The 19,674-nt window shown below is 40.7% G+C and overlaps 1 protein-coding gene across 2 annotated transcripts in view; it reads left to right on the forward strand.

Moving 5' to 3' along the window:
* Nucleotides 1-19,674, forward strand: part of KLHL29 (kelch like family member 29) — a 424,682-nt gene that overhangs the window by 229,533 nt on the left and 175,475 nt on the right. For both annotated transcript variants that reach the window (XM_083495560.1, XM_083495561.1), the window contains exons 4-5: nt 11,154-11,295; nt 12,305-12,847. In XM_083495560.1, coding sequence (XP_083351686.1) covers nt 11,154-11,295; nt 12,305-12,847 — 685 coding nt within the window. The remainder of the gene's footprint in view (nt 1-11,153; nt 11,296-12,304; nt 12,848-19,674) is intronic.

Raw genomic sequence — 19,674 nt, forward strand, 5'->3', positions numbered from 1 at the left:
TAAAGGGGAGCACATATTTATCTTTCCAGAGGATCAATATAAGTCTTTTAGCTGTAGTGAGGGCGTGGAGAATCCATTTATGTTGACTAGCTGTCAAATTACATATAGTAGTAATACTATCCTCTGGCAATACAGTACTAGCTTTCCCCCCAAAATAATATTTATACAATCTAGTACTTTCTCCCAAAACTTCATAAGTGTAGAACACTGCATAAACATTTGTTTCAAAGAAGCATTTTCACATCTCCAACAGCATGTTGTTGTAGATGTAACAGTGTTCAATAAATTTGAAGTAATAGTTTTTCTAGCATAAGATGTAATTTAAAACCCATTGACACCTTTGTTACAGAAGCTAAAACACTCTTTCGCTGTCTAGGTAATATAGGAACCTCCAATTCTTTATTCCTTTTGTTTCTTAGAATCTGCATATCAAATTGATTTATTGATACCAAATATCTATAAAAAGTAGTCACCAGCTTTTTAGTCTCAAAGGGTTTAAACCAATTGTTCTATTATCTCTGGTGTCTTAGACCCTTTGAAAGCTGTTGGTCAAAACAGGGTTATTAACAAATGTTGCAACTGCAAATATTTCCATTGGGCCACCTCCTAAGTGGCATTTATCTTTATAACACAGCAAATGTATAGAATTGATCTTCCTCATCTATCAATTGATCCAGAGTCATAATTCCTGCATCCATCCAATCCTTCCATACTACAGTTTTCAGTAAAGTCTATCCTGAAACAGTATTGAAATCAGGATTGTATATAAGTGTCCTGATATCACCATGAGCACAGATAATCATTAATGCACAATTAAAAGGCTGTCTGAAGGAATTATCAGATAATTATCACTCCTTCCATCATTTTGGGGTTATATATCCAGCACCACTTAGCACACACGCTGTTCACTGTCAAGAGTTGAAAAGGGTGGATTTTTCCTTCACTGTTTCAATATGTTTTATGAGTGAAATAGGAATTCTATTTTATGAGTGAAATAGGAATTCACATTAGTAATTGTACATATGGGAACCAGACAGTGGTAATTACTCCAGATGCTTAACATGGAATACAATACTTTGGGTGGTCCTGGGCAAGATAAAGCAACTAAGAAATTTAAATAGTAATAATAATAATCCAATGAAAACTGTACGAAAGAAATCCTAATTTAACGCACTTAATCAGCAACTTTAGAAACCCTTTTGGAAATTGCTTATACAGTGGTACCTCGGTTTTCGAACGTACAGTGGTGCCTCGCAAGACGAAAAGAATCCGTTCCGTGATTCTCTTCGTCTAGTGGTTTTTTCGTCTTGCGAAGCAAGCCCATTGACGGATTAGCGCTATTAGCGGCTTTTAGCGGCTTTTAGCGGCTTATCTGCTGATCGGATCAGCTGATAAGCGGCTTAGCGGCTTAGGAAAAGGAGGGGGAAAGGGGAAAAAAACCAGCAGGAACGCGCAAGACATTGTCGTCTTGCGAAGCAAGCCCATAGGAAATTTGTCTTGCGAAGCACCTCCAAAACGGAAAACTCTTTCGTCCAGCGAGTTTTCCATCTTGCGAGGCATTTGTCTTGCGGGGCACCACTGTAATCCGTTCCGGAAGACCATTCGATTTCCGAAACGTTTGAAAACCAAAAACTCAATACGGAAAACTCTGTATGGAAGCCACATGTCATGTTTGACTTCTGAGACGTGTTCGAAAACAGAAGTATTTATTTCCGGGTTTACGGCATTCGAAAACCGAAACATTCATCAACGGAGATCTTTGAAAACCGAGGTACCACTGTACTTTATTTTTCTCCTGAGAGGATCTCCAGCAAAGTTGGGTAACCTGTGGCCCTTCAGATTTTGTAATACCCCCAACTCCCATCAGCTCTAGTCAGATATGCCCTATGGTTTGAAGTAGTGGAAATTGTAGTCAGACAATGCCTGAAGAGCTACAAGTTCCCTCTTCCTAGTTTAAAGAAAGGTTACATGCTTGATAAGGTTGATCTCTTAGTTGTTTATTTAGGTGCCTTTTACAAGTTTAATATTAATTAAAACACTGTGTTGTAGGGTGTTACTAGTCACATCTGATACTGTTTTCTCATTGACTAAAAAAGGGCTCCCCCCCCCATGCTAGATGTAATTTCATTACAGAATTATAAAGTTCAGAGTTATCTCCAGGGTAACACTATTGAAACATCATGGAGGCTTGTCTTCTTGACAATGGTTATTGACACTGTAGACTAAATTTCCAAACAACTGATCTTTAAGTGCATGCAGGTTTTACCTCAGGTAGAGAATGGAGAAATGTCAGCTTTTCACACACGCAGAGCGTACTGTTATTTTAGGCAAGTATAATTTTCATCAAGTTTCATACGGACAGCTGATTACAGTTGATTTAGGAATGCCTTCCCTTCCAGTTTGAAATGTCTCACATATTCCAATGAGAATGTGAGGCATGTAACAGTTTAAAAATGTAAGTAAATTACAACAATGACCATAGAACTAAATACGCAAAATGTAATCTAAAACCCTCACAGCTGCTGCATACATTGAGTAGTTCGTGAGCCTTCAATATGCTAGATACTGCCGCTCAGCTACTTTGTCAAATGGTATCTGCTAAACTTAATGTGCCCTCTTCTACAGCTAGTTGTTAATGAGAAGAGAACTTAACCACAAGCCTGTGTTTGGAGAACATGCTGAGCCACACCCTGGTTTAACTCAGTGTGGTGTAGGAACAGAAATGACCATGGAGGAGCTAAGCAGCTGCAAGGTCCTCCCTGGGATATTGGCATACAAAACAGACCGTTGTATACTGGCTCATCAGTATCCACGTTTATTCTTAAATAAGTCTAGGGGGCTAATGAGACAGAACTTTGCAGAAACCATGTTGGTTCCGCTTCAGCAGGACTTGTTCTTCTGTATGCTTGGTAATTCTATCTTCAATAATGCTTTCCACCAGTTTTGCTGGAACAGATAATAACAAGTCTGCAATTTCCTGGATCGTTTTTAGTAAAGTTGTCCAATTCATAGAATCATAGAATCATAGAGTTGGAATAGACCACAAGGGCCATCGAGTCCAACCCCCTGCCAAGCAGGAAACAGCATCAGAGCACTCCTGACATATGGTTGGCCACTTTCCAACCCTCATGTAGAGAACCTAAATCTGGGGGCAGGATGTTGTTGATGACTGTGATCAACATGGCTATTTCACCTCTTTGGTGTCCCTCAGCTAGTCTCCACTCTGTTTTGATTCTTGCTGCGTCTCCCCAGTAGCCATATATATCTGGGGCACCTCATTTTACCACTGTTTCTCTCTTCTCTCTGCTGTGAGATGCTGTTGCTCCCCACCAATTTCAAATATGCATGGAGCAGGCATGTGTGTTGTAGATGATACCACAATTCAGCAAGACTTACTCCCAGTTAAGGGCGGTTAGGATTGCAGCCTTAATTGTGAACAGAATGGCTTTCTTTTGTAGTTCCTTTTTCATACTACAAAACGAAACAATGTTATAAGTAGTCCAAAAGACAGCGGAAGTGCAAATTACCAGAGTGGTAGAGCAAAAGATTCTTAATCTCAGGGTTGTGGGTTCATGCCTCACCTTGGGCAAAAGATTCCTACATTGCAGTTGGTCGGACTAGATGACTCTTGTGGTCCCTCTATGCAGCCTGTCCCCTTTTTGACTCTTCTCACATATATACACACACATATGTACACTCACTCACACACTGTCATGGTTCCATAGTGTGGTGAACGTCACCATTCTTATTTTAAGGATCTTAGTTCAGATATTTAGATGCAATATATAAACAAGAGAGGTGTGCATTCGTCTTTAAGAGCCACCAAGAGCTGCTTTGCTTCTGCAGAAGTCTCAGGATTATTATGTAATCTGAGGCAGATGTAATTAGGTTTCATTCTGCTTCTTCCCCCATCTTTCCTCAATAGTGGCTTCAGTTCTGGAACAGATATTTTGCTCAGTCCAAGTTTAAACAAAAGAAAAGAAAAAGTGTCAGGGAGCATATTGTAGTTCTGAAACACCTGCCAGATGTCTTCTACCTCCAGGCTGCAACTCCACTCATTCCATCTTCCTGTTTCTTGTGCACGTTTTGAGCATCTCTCTAGAGGCAAGCCATTATCTCTTTCTGTGTCTCTCTCTCTGTCTCTCAGGTAGCAACATTTTTTCTCTCTCCCTTCCCAAGAAGCTCAGTTTAAGCTGCCACGTCTATCTTTTCAGTAACATCTCTGTGTGTAGTACATCAAGAGTTCTATTTAGAGTGCGTGTTTTTTCAGTAATTTACAAAAGCAATTTAAAATGGTTTCTTAATTTTAGAGCAGCAGGCACAGTTTGGTTAAATCTGAGCAAGAAATTCATGTATGGAAGGTCTGTGGTTAAAAAAAACAAACCGTATCATTATTGAATGTGGGAATAGTGGACAATTAGTTATTCAAAAATTTGCTGTGGTTACTGTTATATGTTATTAGTACACTGATATGTACATATAAGCACGTAACAGTATATAATAGTGCATTTGACGTATTTTTATTTGCTCCTGTTTTTATTCTGGCTTGCTGCATGCTACATTGCAGATACTAAGCTCGGGTAAATTAAAAACGTTCTCTAGGGTCTCGAGAAAAATTAGACTTGTATGCAAAGGCTATTTTTAATTTCACCAAATTGCTTCTTATAATCCCAACATCCAGTATATTCCCTACTGAAAGTAGATGCCATATCATAAGGAGAAAAAAATATAAAGTGTGGACAGAAGTTAGCAGATGGGGTCATAAATGGACAGATATAATTTCACGTGATGAAGAAGGGAAAATAGGTTGTTGTTTTTTTACTGCAGGGGGCTTCTTGTGCAGGGGATGAGTTCAACTTTGAGATTTATAAATTGACTTAACTACCTGGGAAAGAGGATATCACAGGAACCATCCTTTTCTTGGCTTCCCTTACCCCCCTACTACATCCCAGGGAGTTTTGTTTCATATTAGCAGGACAGGGGAGGCTTCCAATTCACCATCTGATTGGGCTTTATGGGACCAGTTCCAGCTCTTGTGGCCTGAGGATGTGGACAGTGTGCTTGTAGCTGTCCAGCCAACCCCATGGCACATCACAGCTGAATCGAGGTAATGAAAAAAGGCTGACTGGGTGTCTCATTGCAGGGTTAAGTGATACCTGCCAGCTTTGAGAAGATGGTAGTGTGTCCATGTCTGGGGAAAAACCACTCTGGATCCAGAGTGCTTACTGGGAACAAAACCTGCTTACTGGGTCAACGAGCAGTGGTGGTCACCCAGCAAACAGAAGTTGTGGCCAATTTGATTCCAAGACATTGTTTTGTCATTATTACTCCTCTCCTAGAGTCTAACCCCAACGGACCCTGTCACATGGCATCTGGAACTGCAGATTTCTAATTTCTAATATCTCTTTGGGGTTATGGTAGGTAGCCGTGTTGGTCTGATGCAGTCAAAATATATAAATATATATTTAAAATGTCCAGTAGCACCTTAGAGACCAACTAAGTTTGTTTTTGGTATAAGCTTTCATGTGCATGCACACCTCTTTAGATACCTCTTGGGGGGGGGGCATCTATTTCCTCAAGCTACGGTAACTATAATATGTTGTTTTTATTGCATATTTAGCTGTTGTTTTCTATTGAATTGTTTTATTGCAGGCCATATTAAAATGTGCTAAAATGTGAATTGGTTGATGTGTTAAATTGGTAGATGTGTTAAAAAAAATAAAAATAAAACTAATGTAAGGCCATCAGGATTGCATATTCAGTCATGTGTCATGGATACTTTGGAATAGATTACCATGGGGGCCTCTTCCAACTCTACAATTCTGTGATTCTATCTTGGTATTGTATTGTATTCTTGACAATATAAAAATACTTTGAATAAACAAATATTAACAGGGGCCTAACTTGTCAGCTTGGTTGCTATTCCAACACCAAGAAGTAATTGTTCTCACCTGCTTGACATAGCTACTGCATTTTTTTAAGTGCCCAAACTGAGCTCCATTTTGGTAGTCGGCAAACCTAGTTTGTCTTGCTTGGTATGTGTATTGCTGTGTCTGTAACCTGGGTAACAACCGAAGGGAACTAGTCAGGCTTCCCCAAAGACATGTCGGGTAGAAATTCTATCTTCCTGTTATGGCTAATGATTCCATATGAGTGCCTGATTCTACTCGCTCTTTATTAGCTTTAGGAATCAGCCCATCTTAAAATAAGCTTCCATTAGCTTTTTGTAAAGCCGGCCTCTTACAGTCTCAGCTTATCCCGTATTAATTGATTCATGTCACAAGGGAAAGGTAGACGTCCTTTTCTCAATCTTGAATGGCTTTGAAAATACAGTGGTACCTCTGGATACGAATGGGATCCGTTCTGGAGCCCTGTTCGCATCCAGAAGCAAACACACCCCGCGTCTGCGCGGGTCGTGATTCACCGCTTCTGCGCATGTGCGTGACGTCATTTTTGACAGTCTGCGTGAGCGGCGAAACCCATAAGTAACGCGTTCCGTTATTTCCGGGTTGCCATGGAGCGCAACCCGAAAGCGCTCAACCTGAAACAACTTCAACCCGAGATATGACTAAGTGGGTCTAGCTGTGTTTCCACCCCACCCCCCTTTGACACTTATCCTTCCTAGGACATAACTTCCAGGTCCCACTTATGATGATGATGATTATTATATTTTAGCATGTTCAACAACGCAGAAATAATATAACAAGATACAAAAACATATGATTGCTAAGGAGAAAGGGAAATAATAATAGACACATGAGAACAAATCACTCCCAAATATACAGTGCCAACAAGTCAGTCACAGGTGTTAAGCTACCTATGTTCAGTAAGATAAGACAGCTTTACAGTGATTGGGTTGGGTAGCATTCTGTTGACCATTTTCCATCAGAGAAAATAAAGAGGTGCCAATTGCAAAAAGAAGTTGTAGTTTCAAGTTTAGCCATATTTTCTTACTGCTTTAAGTAGATCAGTTTGCTTTTCTATCACCATTCCCTTTATCCCAACCATTTATCGCAGTGGCTGGTGCTGATGGGATTTGGAGACCCAACAGCATCTCAAGGCCACCTCTTCATTAGAAGATGCTACCAGACCTCCATACCATGATGTCAGTAGAGGACTATATTTTTGTACCCCTGTATTAAAATTTCCTATTCCTTTCTGAGATGTGTGTTTTTGTTTAATAGCGCGCGCACACACATACACACACAAGCTTGAGAGGTTGTATTTTCAAGCAAGTAGACATTTCACCTTTCCATTTCCCCCCCCCCCCTTTGAAATGCACACCTGAGTGAGTGTTTCTAGCAAGTTACCTCTTTCATGTGTTCCTCGTTTAATTCAAACAAGCATCTGAAACATGAAAGCTAAGTACAGCATAATGCAATTACTTTCTGTGATGTTTGCCGAGTGTTTTATGAAGCCCGTCTCTTTACAGTGGTCAATGAACGTAACATAATTGGATCTAAAAAGGGTGCTACTGTGTTCCAATGTGCACATAATGTTCCCTTTTTATAATGTTCAATAATTAAGACTTCTGAAAATACAAAGCAAGCATTTATATAATCAAGACAAGAGATGAGTAACTATTCCAAAATAGCATTTTGTTTAGTAGCAAAAATAAACCAGGGTGTTGTTTTCTTTAAGCTTCAAAATAGGATAAACTGGAACATTACAAAGGTTGTTCTTTCTCCCAAGTTGTAGCGCCTGGTACTGAACTCCATTATTGGGTATTATGATTTTATTTTAACTTAGTATGTAGCTTCTTTCTGGTTGAATACATACTAGCTTAGGATTCTAATAGGCTAGATATGTGTATTAAAGTTTACTGAGCCATTAAGACCCGGGATATGTGATGCATTCTGTGCAGATGCATGCCTGAAATAAGAGTAAACTTTGGTTCATGCATAGAATGTCCTTATTTCCTATTTGCCACTCCAGCGAATATCATCTCTGCAGAAATGAGCCCCTGACCAGATCAGAAACCACACACTAATATAGATGTGTTAGGCGTATTTTTGAATAGGAATCCAGCACTTAGTTACATGGTTCTGTGCCTCTTGAAGTTGGTTGGGGTTGTAACTTCAGAAAGCGGATGCACCAATTTGGAAAATGAATTTACACAAACACGCAAAATCCATGTTTAATTATTAGAGTGACTTTTTTTTCAGATGTGTAAACTGAAGCCAAATTCAGATTGTTGGAGGCTTTGAGCTGCATCAGTTTTGTATAAAACCATGAGTTGCTAAATGTGGTGTTCTCATGGTTAAAGGCAGAGGTTGGCAACATAAGGCCCAGGGGCTGCAAGCGGCCCATGGGGGTTGTTTAACTGGCCCATGGAGCCCCACTGTCCCCTCGGTCGGATCCTGTGCATCGCGCTAAACTGGGGCGGAGCAGAGCGGAGACCGCCTTCCGCGACGCTGGGCAGCTTCCCATTGGCTGCAGGAAGCTCCGTGCCGGAAGGAGCGCCGGAAATAGTGTTTGTTTGTGCGTATACGCACACACGTACACACTCCGGCCCACCACGGCATCTGTGGGACCGTGAACCGGCCCAAGCCACAAAAACTTTGCCGACCCCTGGTTAAAGGTGTATACCCCTGGTTAAAGGTGTATACTTATAATGGTCTCATTCGCACATAAGGTTCTGTCAAACCATGGCTTAGCACAAACATGCTGGCTCCCAGGGTCTTTGCTCCTCCCCAGTCTTCCCAGCTCAGTTTGGTGCTTAATGTGTCATCCAAACCCAAGATTGTGGTTGAACTAGGGTTGCCAAATTTCAAGAAGTGAAAATCAGGACACAAACAAATTGAACTTTTTTTTTAATAGAAAAAACCCAAGTTGTTGGGGTTTGGGGGGTTGTGTTGCCCCCCCCCCCCCGGGACATCACTTTCATAGTTTTCCTTAACCGTTATATGTAGCCAACAACAAACAAGCTTATGGTTAAGGAGGAGCTTCACTGTGATTGTGGGCTTGGATGACACACTAAACTAAACCTTGGCTTAGCTGCTGCAAAGCATTGACCTAAAAGGAGCAAAGCAATTGGGAGCTTCTCTTTGGGAGCCAATAGGCTCGTGTGGTTCCAGCAAACCATAGTTCGGCTTATTATTATCATTTGTATATTCTTTATTAATTTATATATTGCTTATATGCCAAAATTACCTAGACATACCATATCACATGAACTAGGCCAGTGTCTGCCTTCTGGCTTAGGAGGAGCAAAACCAACGGAACCAAACCATTCATGTTCACATAGTTCACTGGTAGCTTTACAAAAAGGACTTGGTTGGTTGTTTTTTCATTTCTGAAAGCCTCCTATTTTTGCCCCCTGGCAAATATACAGGGAAGAGCGGGAAAACCCAGCAGTTATCATGTTGAACATTTAGTTTTGTGTGATTGTTTATACAGAGCTGTCTTTCTGATTATGCCGCCACTTCATGATTAGTGAACCTTGCCCTTTTCAACACTTTACAGTTTCTTTTAACAGCTTTAGCTGTAAAATATTTCCATTATAAGCACTTTTGCAGCCAAATCCTATAGGGTGGTTCTGCTTTTATTGGTTCAGTTTTAGGGATTGTTGAGCATTAAATACTAAGACCTCTTTTACAGTGATTTGTCGCAATCCACTTTTCAAGAAAGTCCAAATGCGATGGGCTTGGGGCTTTGTTCATTTTGGTTTTCACATTTTGGAATGGAACCAAGCAGAACTTGTTTGTCTGAACATATATTCAAGCTTCAAAATGTAATTTAATGGGAAGCATGAAATTAAGGGTTGCATCCAACTAACTTCTGCTCAGAATGGACTTATTGAAATTAATGGTGCTAGTTTAGCCATGTTTATTAAATTCAAAGTTTACTCTGAGCATGACTAGTTTTGGACACAACCTAAATGGCAAAACATGATGTATGATGGCAAAACATGAAGTCCCCAGTACAGTGGTGCCTCGCAAGACGAAAATAATCCGTTCCGCGAGTCTCTTCGTCTAGCGGTTTTTCCGTCTTGTGAAGCAACCCTATTAGCGGATTAGCGCTATTAGCGGTTTAGCGGCTATTAAAGGCTTAGCGGCTAAAAGGCGCTTAGTGGCTTAGAAAAAGGGGGGGAAGCGAAAAAAATCGCAAGACTTGCAAGACGTTTTCATCTTGCGAAGCAAGCCCATAGGGAAATTCGTCTTACGAAGCGCATCGAAAAACGGAAAACCCTTTCGTCTAGCGGGTTTTTCGTCTTGCGAGGCATTCGTCTTGCGGGGCACCACTGTAAATCAATAATTAGATATGAAGCATATGGACTTCTGTGTCAGACCAGTATCAGAAACATTGCACCAGCATTGTCAAAATACTGTAGCGAATTGTAGGCTGACAAGTTGTGGCAAGTGTTTAGATTTTTTTTACTGTTGCAATTGTGGTTGTGTTGTTTATAAATATTAATCATTCCATAAAGTAAATGTTATAATTGTTTTGCCACTGTATCTAAGTCTGGCTAAATGCAATATGAATATATATATATATATATATATATATATATATATAAAACTATTACAAAAACATGTGAAAAGTTATACAGATGCCATTTATATTACCCTAAAGGGGGTGTAAATATGTACTATTTTTTTTGGCAAAGGGTGTTTAAGGAGATAACAGAAATTACTGGGTTAAAGCTAACCAAAAGTCCAGAGGTAGCATTATTTTCAATTTATGTTAGGGTGGAAGGTTCACAGGCTATGAAGGACTTGCTCACAAATTTAATGAAAGTGGCACAAATTATTATAGCTAGGAAGTAGAAGGACCAAGCAGACTATAAAATGGAAGAATGGAAATAAAGGGGTGTAGGATATAGCTATTAATGATAAATTAACATGTGCCATTAAGGTAAGACAGGGAATATGGCAGGAGAAATGATTTTGAGGAGATATGGAGGGTGTTTGTAGAATTTGTGCTGTTAAAACAGAAAGAGGTCAAACCATCGCAAGAGGTGTTGAAATTTTGGGAGGTTGGATAGTTACAATGGAATGGTCTCTGTGGTCAGGTGTGTCAGGAAATGTGTCAGGTGCACATTTTTATTATTATTTAATTTATGATTTTTTTTAAAGTACTGTGATACTGAAAAACAACAACATATATATAATTAGTCTAAATACGCAATCTATTGTCTTGTTCCCTGACAGACGCCTTGCATTTCAAAGACAGAGAATCAGCCACAAGGATTAGCAACCAGCGTCAGGTGGGGACAGACACCCATCAATCAGTCTACCCCCTGGGACACAGACGAACCCCCATCCAAACAGATGAGGGAGACTGAAAACCCAGGTATTCTTTCAGCCTTATTTGTAATTCTGTTGGGTGGGTGGGTGGAGGGATTGTTCAAAGCAAATTCAATATGCTTTCTCCAATTACCTCTCTAAATAAGACTTTATCACGAGTCCTTTTTTCATGCTACAGCTGGCTTTTCTTTCTAGTTGTAAAGACCCCCTCAGGTTACTCCTATGTCAGGGTTAATATAAATGTATTAAGATGCCTGCAAGTTCATTAAAGCGTTTTCTTTTCCCTTCTCCACCAGGGTAGAAAACAAACAAACAAACAAACAAACAAAAAACTCGCCACTGCATAGTATGTTAAGAACTCCTTTTATGTCCAGAGCCACCTGAAATGATTTCCAGCTTCCAGACACATATCATACAATGTGCAGCTATGCCAGACGCCTAATTACAATCTCTTTGTAGTGGCTGCAACACGGTTATTATACGCGCCAAGTGTTTGTCAGGGAGCCATGAAAACACGTTGGGGAAAGAGGATAATTTTCTTGGAAGCATATACTTAAGCTACACAAAGCTGCAAAGCGCATAACATTGTAAACATTCTGTATTGCTAGCTGATCGCTATTTTCAACATTTGCACTCTCCTGCCATGTCATAGTCCTTACAGGCACTTGCCAGTTTGGAGTGGTTCCAGATCCCTCCCCCCACTTCCTTTGGGGTTGCAGGAGGGACGGGCTTAACAGGGGAAATTGAATACAGTGGTACCTCGGGTTAAGTACTTAATTCCTTCCGGAGGTCTGTTCTTAACCTGAAGCACCACTTTAGCTAATGGGGCCTCCTGCTGCTGCCGTGCCACTGGAGCACGATTTCTGTTCTCACCCTGAAGCAAAGTTCTTAACCCGAGGTACTATTTCTGGGTTAGCGGACTCTATAGCCTGAAACGTATGTAACCTGAAGTGTATGTAACCCGAGGTACCACTGTATTAGCAGCATTGTACAGAGAGAGTATTGGGCCTTCCTGTTCCCAAAATTGTTCTTATTGCTAGCTTTCCTTTTTCCAGGTACAGCTCCATGGGTTACAACAGTTGCAGCAGGTAGCCAGCCAACTCTTATCACTCATTCTTATGGGATGACTCAACCTCCGACCTTCAGCCCAGCTGTGAACGTCCAAGCCCCTGTCATTGGAGTTACACCCTCACTCCCTCCTCACGTTACCCCCCAGCTTCCATTAATGCCAGCTCACTACCAGCTTCAGCAGCAGCCTTCACAGCCTCTGAGTAACATGGTTGTGAACCTGCAAAGCCAGCCTCTGTACACTAACAGCCAGCCCATTACAATGTCTTCTATGACCGGGGTTGGTCAGGTGACTCACCCGGGCCACAGTGCAGTAGGGAACGGTCATATGACTTGTCCTATCCTGCCTCCACCACCACCTGCTTTGCCTTCAGCCGCCCTACCTAATAGCGTTCCGGCTACCAATGGGCAGGCTGCTCCTCAGCTTCCTCCTAACCAGACGGGCAGTCAGGACAGCACAAATGGCGTGCAGATGCTACGGACGGTTGGTGTGGGAAAGTACGAGTTTACGGATCCTTGGCACCCAAAAGGTAAGTTAGCCCAGAATTCCTCATGCTTTCCATGCTTTGTACTTTGCACTTTGGGATATAACATGAGTTCGACCAAACTGTGGGAGACAGTGGAAGACAGGAGTGCCTGGCCTGCTCTGGTCCATGGGGTCACGAAGAGTCGGACCCAACTAAACGACAACTTTGGGATTATGTGTACTTTGGGGACGTAATGTGTCAACGATGTTCAAGTTCTGCCAAAACCCCTACATAAGAGGCGACCTTGCCAGTTAAGAGTGTCCACAGTGCTGGTGTTCCTCTGACAGTATTCCAGCACCAGTTTCCTGTCTTGTGTTCTGTGGCAGCTTTTCATAAAGATGACAAATGGCTTCCTCTGAGAAGTCGGGGAAAACTATGCACTGGTTTCAGCACTGAATGACACTTTCTAGGGTACCTCAAACAAGCAAAGATACACATCTCAAAGTGCATGAGACAGCTGTCGCTCGTTGCCTTAGAGTCCTCCCCCCCCCCCTTGTGAGGAACACTTACGTACAAACCACCCCACTGTCTTTCTAGGTTAAGTTGTGGCTTTTGAATCAGTTATATGACACTTGATAATTTCCTCCTATTCAGCATGGTGTGTGTGTGGACTGGGCTAACATTCTAGTTGGCTTTGCACACTGGGTAGGGTTAGCCAACCCAACAAGAGCCTCTAAGGTGCTACTTCAGAGTGTGTTGATTGTAATTGACCTGTGATCTGGTATTAACTCTCCAAGAGACTATCAGGCCAGGAGCAGTAGTTATTTGATCCATAGAACCGAATGCATTTGATCCATGCTGGGAAATTAGGATGGCAGGGAATCTGCACTAGAAAATCCCAAAGGTGTTCTGAATGCTTCCCCAACGCACATTTCTATTTCCCTCATATTGACTTCACAGCCCACCCCTCAGATCTGCCCCAGGGACCAAAAAAGAAAAAAGGGGGGGAAAGTAGAATTGTGTGGGTTGTTGTATAGTGCTTTGCATATAGCTTGCTGACAGTCCACTATGTGAACATTAAGTGTGACATTGCATGGTAAGTTTCTTTTAGTTTACAGCATTCCCTTGTTATGTTCTCTGGGCGACTCTCAGTCTGATATGAACACAGTGGCTCTTGCTGACCATGTCATTGAAAATGCATTTGCTTTCTGAGGGAAGGTTAGGCTTGTGGGATGATGCTACATTATTTTTAAAAAAAAAAACAGAGCAGCTCACATCACCTGTTACATGCAGCCGTTTCCGCAGGGACAAAGCACGACTGTATCTCATGCTAGGTTGCGATTACCCCCTGGAAGGTAACAAGCAAAAAGGTGCTTTGACTTGCATTGCTTCTGTGAATGCTAGGACAGCTCTTTAATGGTGCTGCAGAAATCAGATGCAACCGTGTTGTGTTTGGAAAGTCATTCTTCCTCCCAGCACTAGAGTGCTGATTTAATTTAATCTTTGTGTGCTCTGTTTTATTTTTCAAATTAACCTGTCTCTCCTTAACAAGTATTTAGTGTTCCCCATATGAAACTGAAATAGAACGGAGCTTAAGAAAAATCTCTTAAGTCAGTATAGAAGACCACAAAGGCTCCATTAAGTCTGCTAAGCTAATCGTACACATGAACAGTGCCCATGTTTAATTTATATATTAAAATCTTTCGTGTAGCTTGATACCAAAGAAACTTCATTACTATTAAATACCTTTCATTTGCATATGAGGAAATTCATTCCAATTGCCCAGCTTTTAAGAACAGTTGCTTCACACCCTGATTTCTAAAGCAAAGTACTCAAGTATTTTCAGGTTTTTACTTCTTAAAAAATATGAGATGAAGTGACTTTGAAGGGTCTTTGCTCTCCATATATTTCTTATTATTTCCAAGAAAATTAAGTTCATACCTTATTCCCTTCCTCAGTAAAAAATATTAAATATAACACCATATGTTTCAAATGTTAAAGAGATTTCACAATCCAAAATTTAAAGAAAATATTGAATATTTTGGCAGGGTGCCTCATTTTGATTCTAGAGTTTTTAATTTATTTATTACTGGTTGACCAGAAAAAGCAGCCTGGAGCAGCCTCCAAGTGTTGAAATCTTTCCTAGAGATAAATAATTTGCCCATCCATTCTTTTTAAAGTTGAGGGTTCGTCATCATGATTCCCATCGTGGTTTTTACCATAAATATCTATAGGCATCTATAGGCCCAAGGTTATGGTCTGAAGGAACACGAGGCTATCCTCTTTCTGATGCCAAGCAAATCAGGGTCTGGATAGTGCCCAAACGGTGCATCCCCCCCCCGAAACCACATGTACTTTGTCTTGAGTTCAAATGTAGAGATGAAAGCAGGTATTAGTTTTAACTGCTGACAGCTGTCAATGAATTAGCTCTACAGTTTTGCATAAATTGTAAGATGGGCAGCTGTTTCCCTGTTAGATTTTACTATCTTCTTATTTATCAGATTTATTTGTTTAATGATAAAGAGAGAGAGTGAAACATCCATATATGATTTATTATGTAGGTTGATAGGTGCGTGTGTATAAATCAGGGTTTACCAATCTTGGGTTGCCAGTTGTTGTTGGACTACAATTCCCATCATCCATGACCACTGATCCTGCTAGCTAGGGATGATGGGAGTTGTAGTCCAACAACAACTGGAGGCTGGGAAACCCTGGTGTAAATAAACATATATACACCCAGAGAGGGAGAGAAATTCTCATTCTTTAAAAGCTTCATTTAGACACTATAATTGTGATTGTCAGGTCTAATGTGGAACAAGCGGATATAAAATCTCCTTAAATAGAGGAAAACCTCAGTCCAGCAAGGCAGACTATAAACCCTTGCCATGTTTAGCATGAGATATCCCTCGTATAAACCATCTCAAGTTCATAAGAAGAGTGTTTTGATTTCTCTCTCAGGGGCTTTGTGGCTTTAAAGCCTGGCTAATTTCGGAGTTGTGTGTGACAGACAGCTTTCTCTCAGATAGGGAGATTGGAAGCCCAGCGACGCAATGTCAAAATGGTTCAAACATGCAGGGAGAGCTGCTTCACTATCAGTTTTTGAAACGAGCTTTTCTGCCTCATTTTGGGTGAACCCTGGCCGGTGTTGCAAGGAAGTTCTGCTGCAGATGTGCTTTGAGATCCTTTTCATTACATTCCCATCATTATTCCTCCCACCACACAGACACGCGCTAGCCCCATTTTTGTTTCTGCTTGACAATCCGCCTGGTATGGAGTAATTACTTCACAATTCCCTAAATGAAAAGAACACATCTTGCCAGTCAAAATAAGGGATACTGATGTTTTTATACATCATTAGTGAACTGATTTAAAATTTCACATTTTGTTTTCCCTAATTATGTTTCATTTGGCTGAGCTGTATTCCTGCAGGGTCTGCACTAGAAATGCACTTACTCAAATGTTTCTTCTTAATAGCCTGTTTCTGCTTTACAAGTAAACAAATACATGGCAAAAATAATAACAATCTCAACCCAATATATAAAGGTTATGCGGAAGATATTCCATTTGCAATAGGTCAATGGTATTTTTTGACATACAGCTTGAAATTAAGCCAAGTCTATTTAATATTATTTAAATTGTAGTAACAGTTACATTGTATTTTGTTATACTTTAAGGAACCTATCTTTCAGTCTTTATTCCTTTCTTTTCCATGTGCCAAATGAAGATTTAATTGGTCTCTTACAGCTGCTGGTGATGCTGGTATTGAGGAGAGATGTTGAGAAATTTTAAATGATTTTTTTTTTTTAATGCTGTGAAAATGTTGAAGATTAGCCTGTTTGCAAACATTGGGAAACTGGTACTTTGTCAATTACTGCAAAGAATTGTATTGCAAAAATATGCAATTTTTAATTAAATTAAAAATAATGCTGTTCTATATTAAATGCTTGGTAGCTCTTTCCAAGTATATATTTTTTTTATATAAGGCAAGGTCCATCATTATGAGATGCTATATATACAATAAGGGTGGATTCACATAGCTTATTTGGTGCTTTTACCCCTGAGTGGAAATGATTTGACAGTCTACCTTCTACCATGCAGTTAAGCCCAGTTTTATAGCAGTTCTCTGCCACTACTTGAAATCTAGGGAAGATAAGAGATGATAGCACTGGGATTAATAGCATGATTAGAGAGTGTAGATGACTACATCCCCACACCGTTTCAGATGCTATATTGACAGCTTTTAAGTGATTAGCTTGTGTCTCCATTGTAAGCTTGTGTCTCCATTATAAGTGTCATTGACATCCATACTAGAGTGCATTTCAGATAAAATTGCACGTTTAATTCCCACTGAAAATTAGGGTAGATGGATGGTTTAATTCTTCTTTTTAATCAGCAGGATAACGTCAAATATATTTATATATTTCAGAGGCATGTTTATGAGAATCCTGAGGAAATGGTGCAAGTTACATTAATTTAATAATCAAATGGTACAATGTTGATAGAACGTATGTACATCTTTTAAGAGTTGTTTATAATCAGGCTGGGCAATTACAGAATATGTGGATTCCTGCCCATCAGCGAAAGCTTTCCATTGTTTTAGAGTCACAGAGTGCTGGAAAACTGGAAAGAACATTCCAAACATAATGTGTGGTTCACTCAGTTTTAATAGCAAATCATACTTTCAGTATTTTCACTCATTAAAAGAGACTTTATTATGGTTAGATTTGGTTTAGCTCCGCCAACCAGCTACATAAGGTCTTGGTTAATCAGAGCAATTCGTGGAAATCAAGTGACCACTTAATTTTGGCAAAGTAACTCCTAAATCTGTTTTATGTAACCAGCTACACAAAACACACAAAGAACTTCCTTGAAACCCAAAAGCAAAAACTGGCAGGTTTTGGATCTGAAAGAAAAAGTGTGCTGGATGCCGAAAATAACAGAAAACAGCTCCTTATGTTTCATTTTACTGGGTGTTTCTGGTGTTAGCTACCACCTCCTTTTCATCCTTCTCAAGGTCTATAATTTGTTTAATTAATAGATTTTTACACCATGCACTGGGCTTCAAGCACTCACTTCTCAAAAGAAAATTAAACTCTGCAGGTGGCCTGAATCAGTCCCTGGTTATAGGAAAGAGGGAAAGAAACAGCAATGGGCTGTTGGAATATGGTAATGTGAAATAATCTGCAGCACATTACTCTACATTCCAATGCATATTTATTTACTGGGTATTTCATAAAATTTGTGCACCGCTTGATTGTAAAAACAACAACCCTCAAAGCAGTTTACAAAGCATAAAACAGTAAAATCAACCCAAATACGAAAGTTAAAATTCTAAAATACAGATTAAAATTTTTACCTGGATTTCCTAAGCATCTGGGTAAAAGGTAAAGGACCCCTGACCATTAGGTCCATTTGTGGCTGACTCTGGGGTTGCGGCGCTCATCTTGCCTTATTGGCCGAAGGAGCCGGCATACAGCTTCTGAGTCATGTGGCCAGCATGACTAAGCTGCTTCTGGCGAACCAGAGCAGCACACGGAAACGCCGTTTACCTTCCCACCGGAGTGGTACCTATTTATCTACTTGCACTTTGATGTGCTTTTGAACTGCTAGGTTGGCAGGAGCAGGGACTGAGCAATGGGAGCTCACCCCGTCGCAGGGATTCGAACCACCGACCTTCTGATCAGCAAGTCCTAGGCTCTGTGGTTTAACCCACAGCACCACCCAAGTCCCAAACATCTGGGTAGGGTTGTCTAAATGGGAATGTTTTTAGCAGGCGCCAGAAAGAGTACAGTGAAGACAACTTCTTTATCTCAATTGGTAGGGAGTCCCAAAGTGTAGGTGCTCCCACACTAAACAACTGAGTTCTTAAAAATGTGGCACCTGTAGTAGTGCCAGTTCTGCCAGATGAATTGTAGTTGGGTGGTGCCTTGATTGTGTCACACTGTTTCGTTAAAAAGAAAAACCAGTTAGAGTTTGACAGCATCTGGAAGGCCACAGGTTCGCCACCCCTTCTACAAAAAAAATGGCTCAGCCAAGATGATGCTAAACTTGGTCACAAGGAGATAAGAGATTATGCCACTCCACTGCTTCCTTCAAAATGCACACAAGCCATTTCCTGTACACTTAAGCTCACCCTTTGCACAGCTCACTCCTAGACACTAAGCATGCCTCAGACAAATCACTTAAGACTTGTGTTTTGCTGTCAAAGCTTCTTCTTCATTGAACAAACCTTTACTCTTGTTACCTACAAATTAGCCTTGAGAGGGACTTCATGTGCAGATTTTTGTCTGACATTCTAAGTTGAAGAACTCAGAAATTATCATTGATTTGTAATACCTCCAAGAATTGCATGTTGGACCATTTCAGCAGTGTCAGTGGTTCAGAATACAGTATTTGCTTGTTAAATAAGCATGGGGTATATGCATATTCCTGCCAACCTAGCAGTTTGAAAGCACGTCAAAGTGCAAGTAGATAAATAGGTACTGCTCCGGCGGGAAGGTAAACGGTGTTTCCGTGTGCTGCTCTGGTTTTGCCAGAAGCAGCTTAGTCATGCTGGCCACATGACCCGGAAGCTGCCTGTGGACAAACACCAGCTCCCTCAGCCTATAGAGCGAGATGAGTGCCGCAACCCCAGAGTCGGACCTAATGGTCAGGGGTTCCTTTTACCTTTACCTTTATATGCATATAGAACTCCTCATGCCAGGGCCTCATGTCTATATCCCAGGCTTCCTCAACCTCAGCCCTCCAGATGTTTTGAGACTACAATTCCCATAATCCCTGATCTCTGCTCCTGCTAGCTAGGGATGATGGGAGTTGTAGGCCAAAAACATCTGGAGGGCTGAGGTTGAGGAAGCCTGCTATAGCCCTTTAATTCCTTTTAGAGGTGAGTG

This window comes from Podarcis liolepis, assembly GCF_965112155.1.
Source record: "Podarcis liolepis genome assembly, chromosome: 3".
Classification (NCBI taxonomy): Eukaryota; Metazoa; Chordata; class Lepidosauria; order Squamata; family Lacertidae; genus Podarcis; species Podarcis liolepis.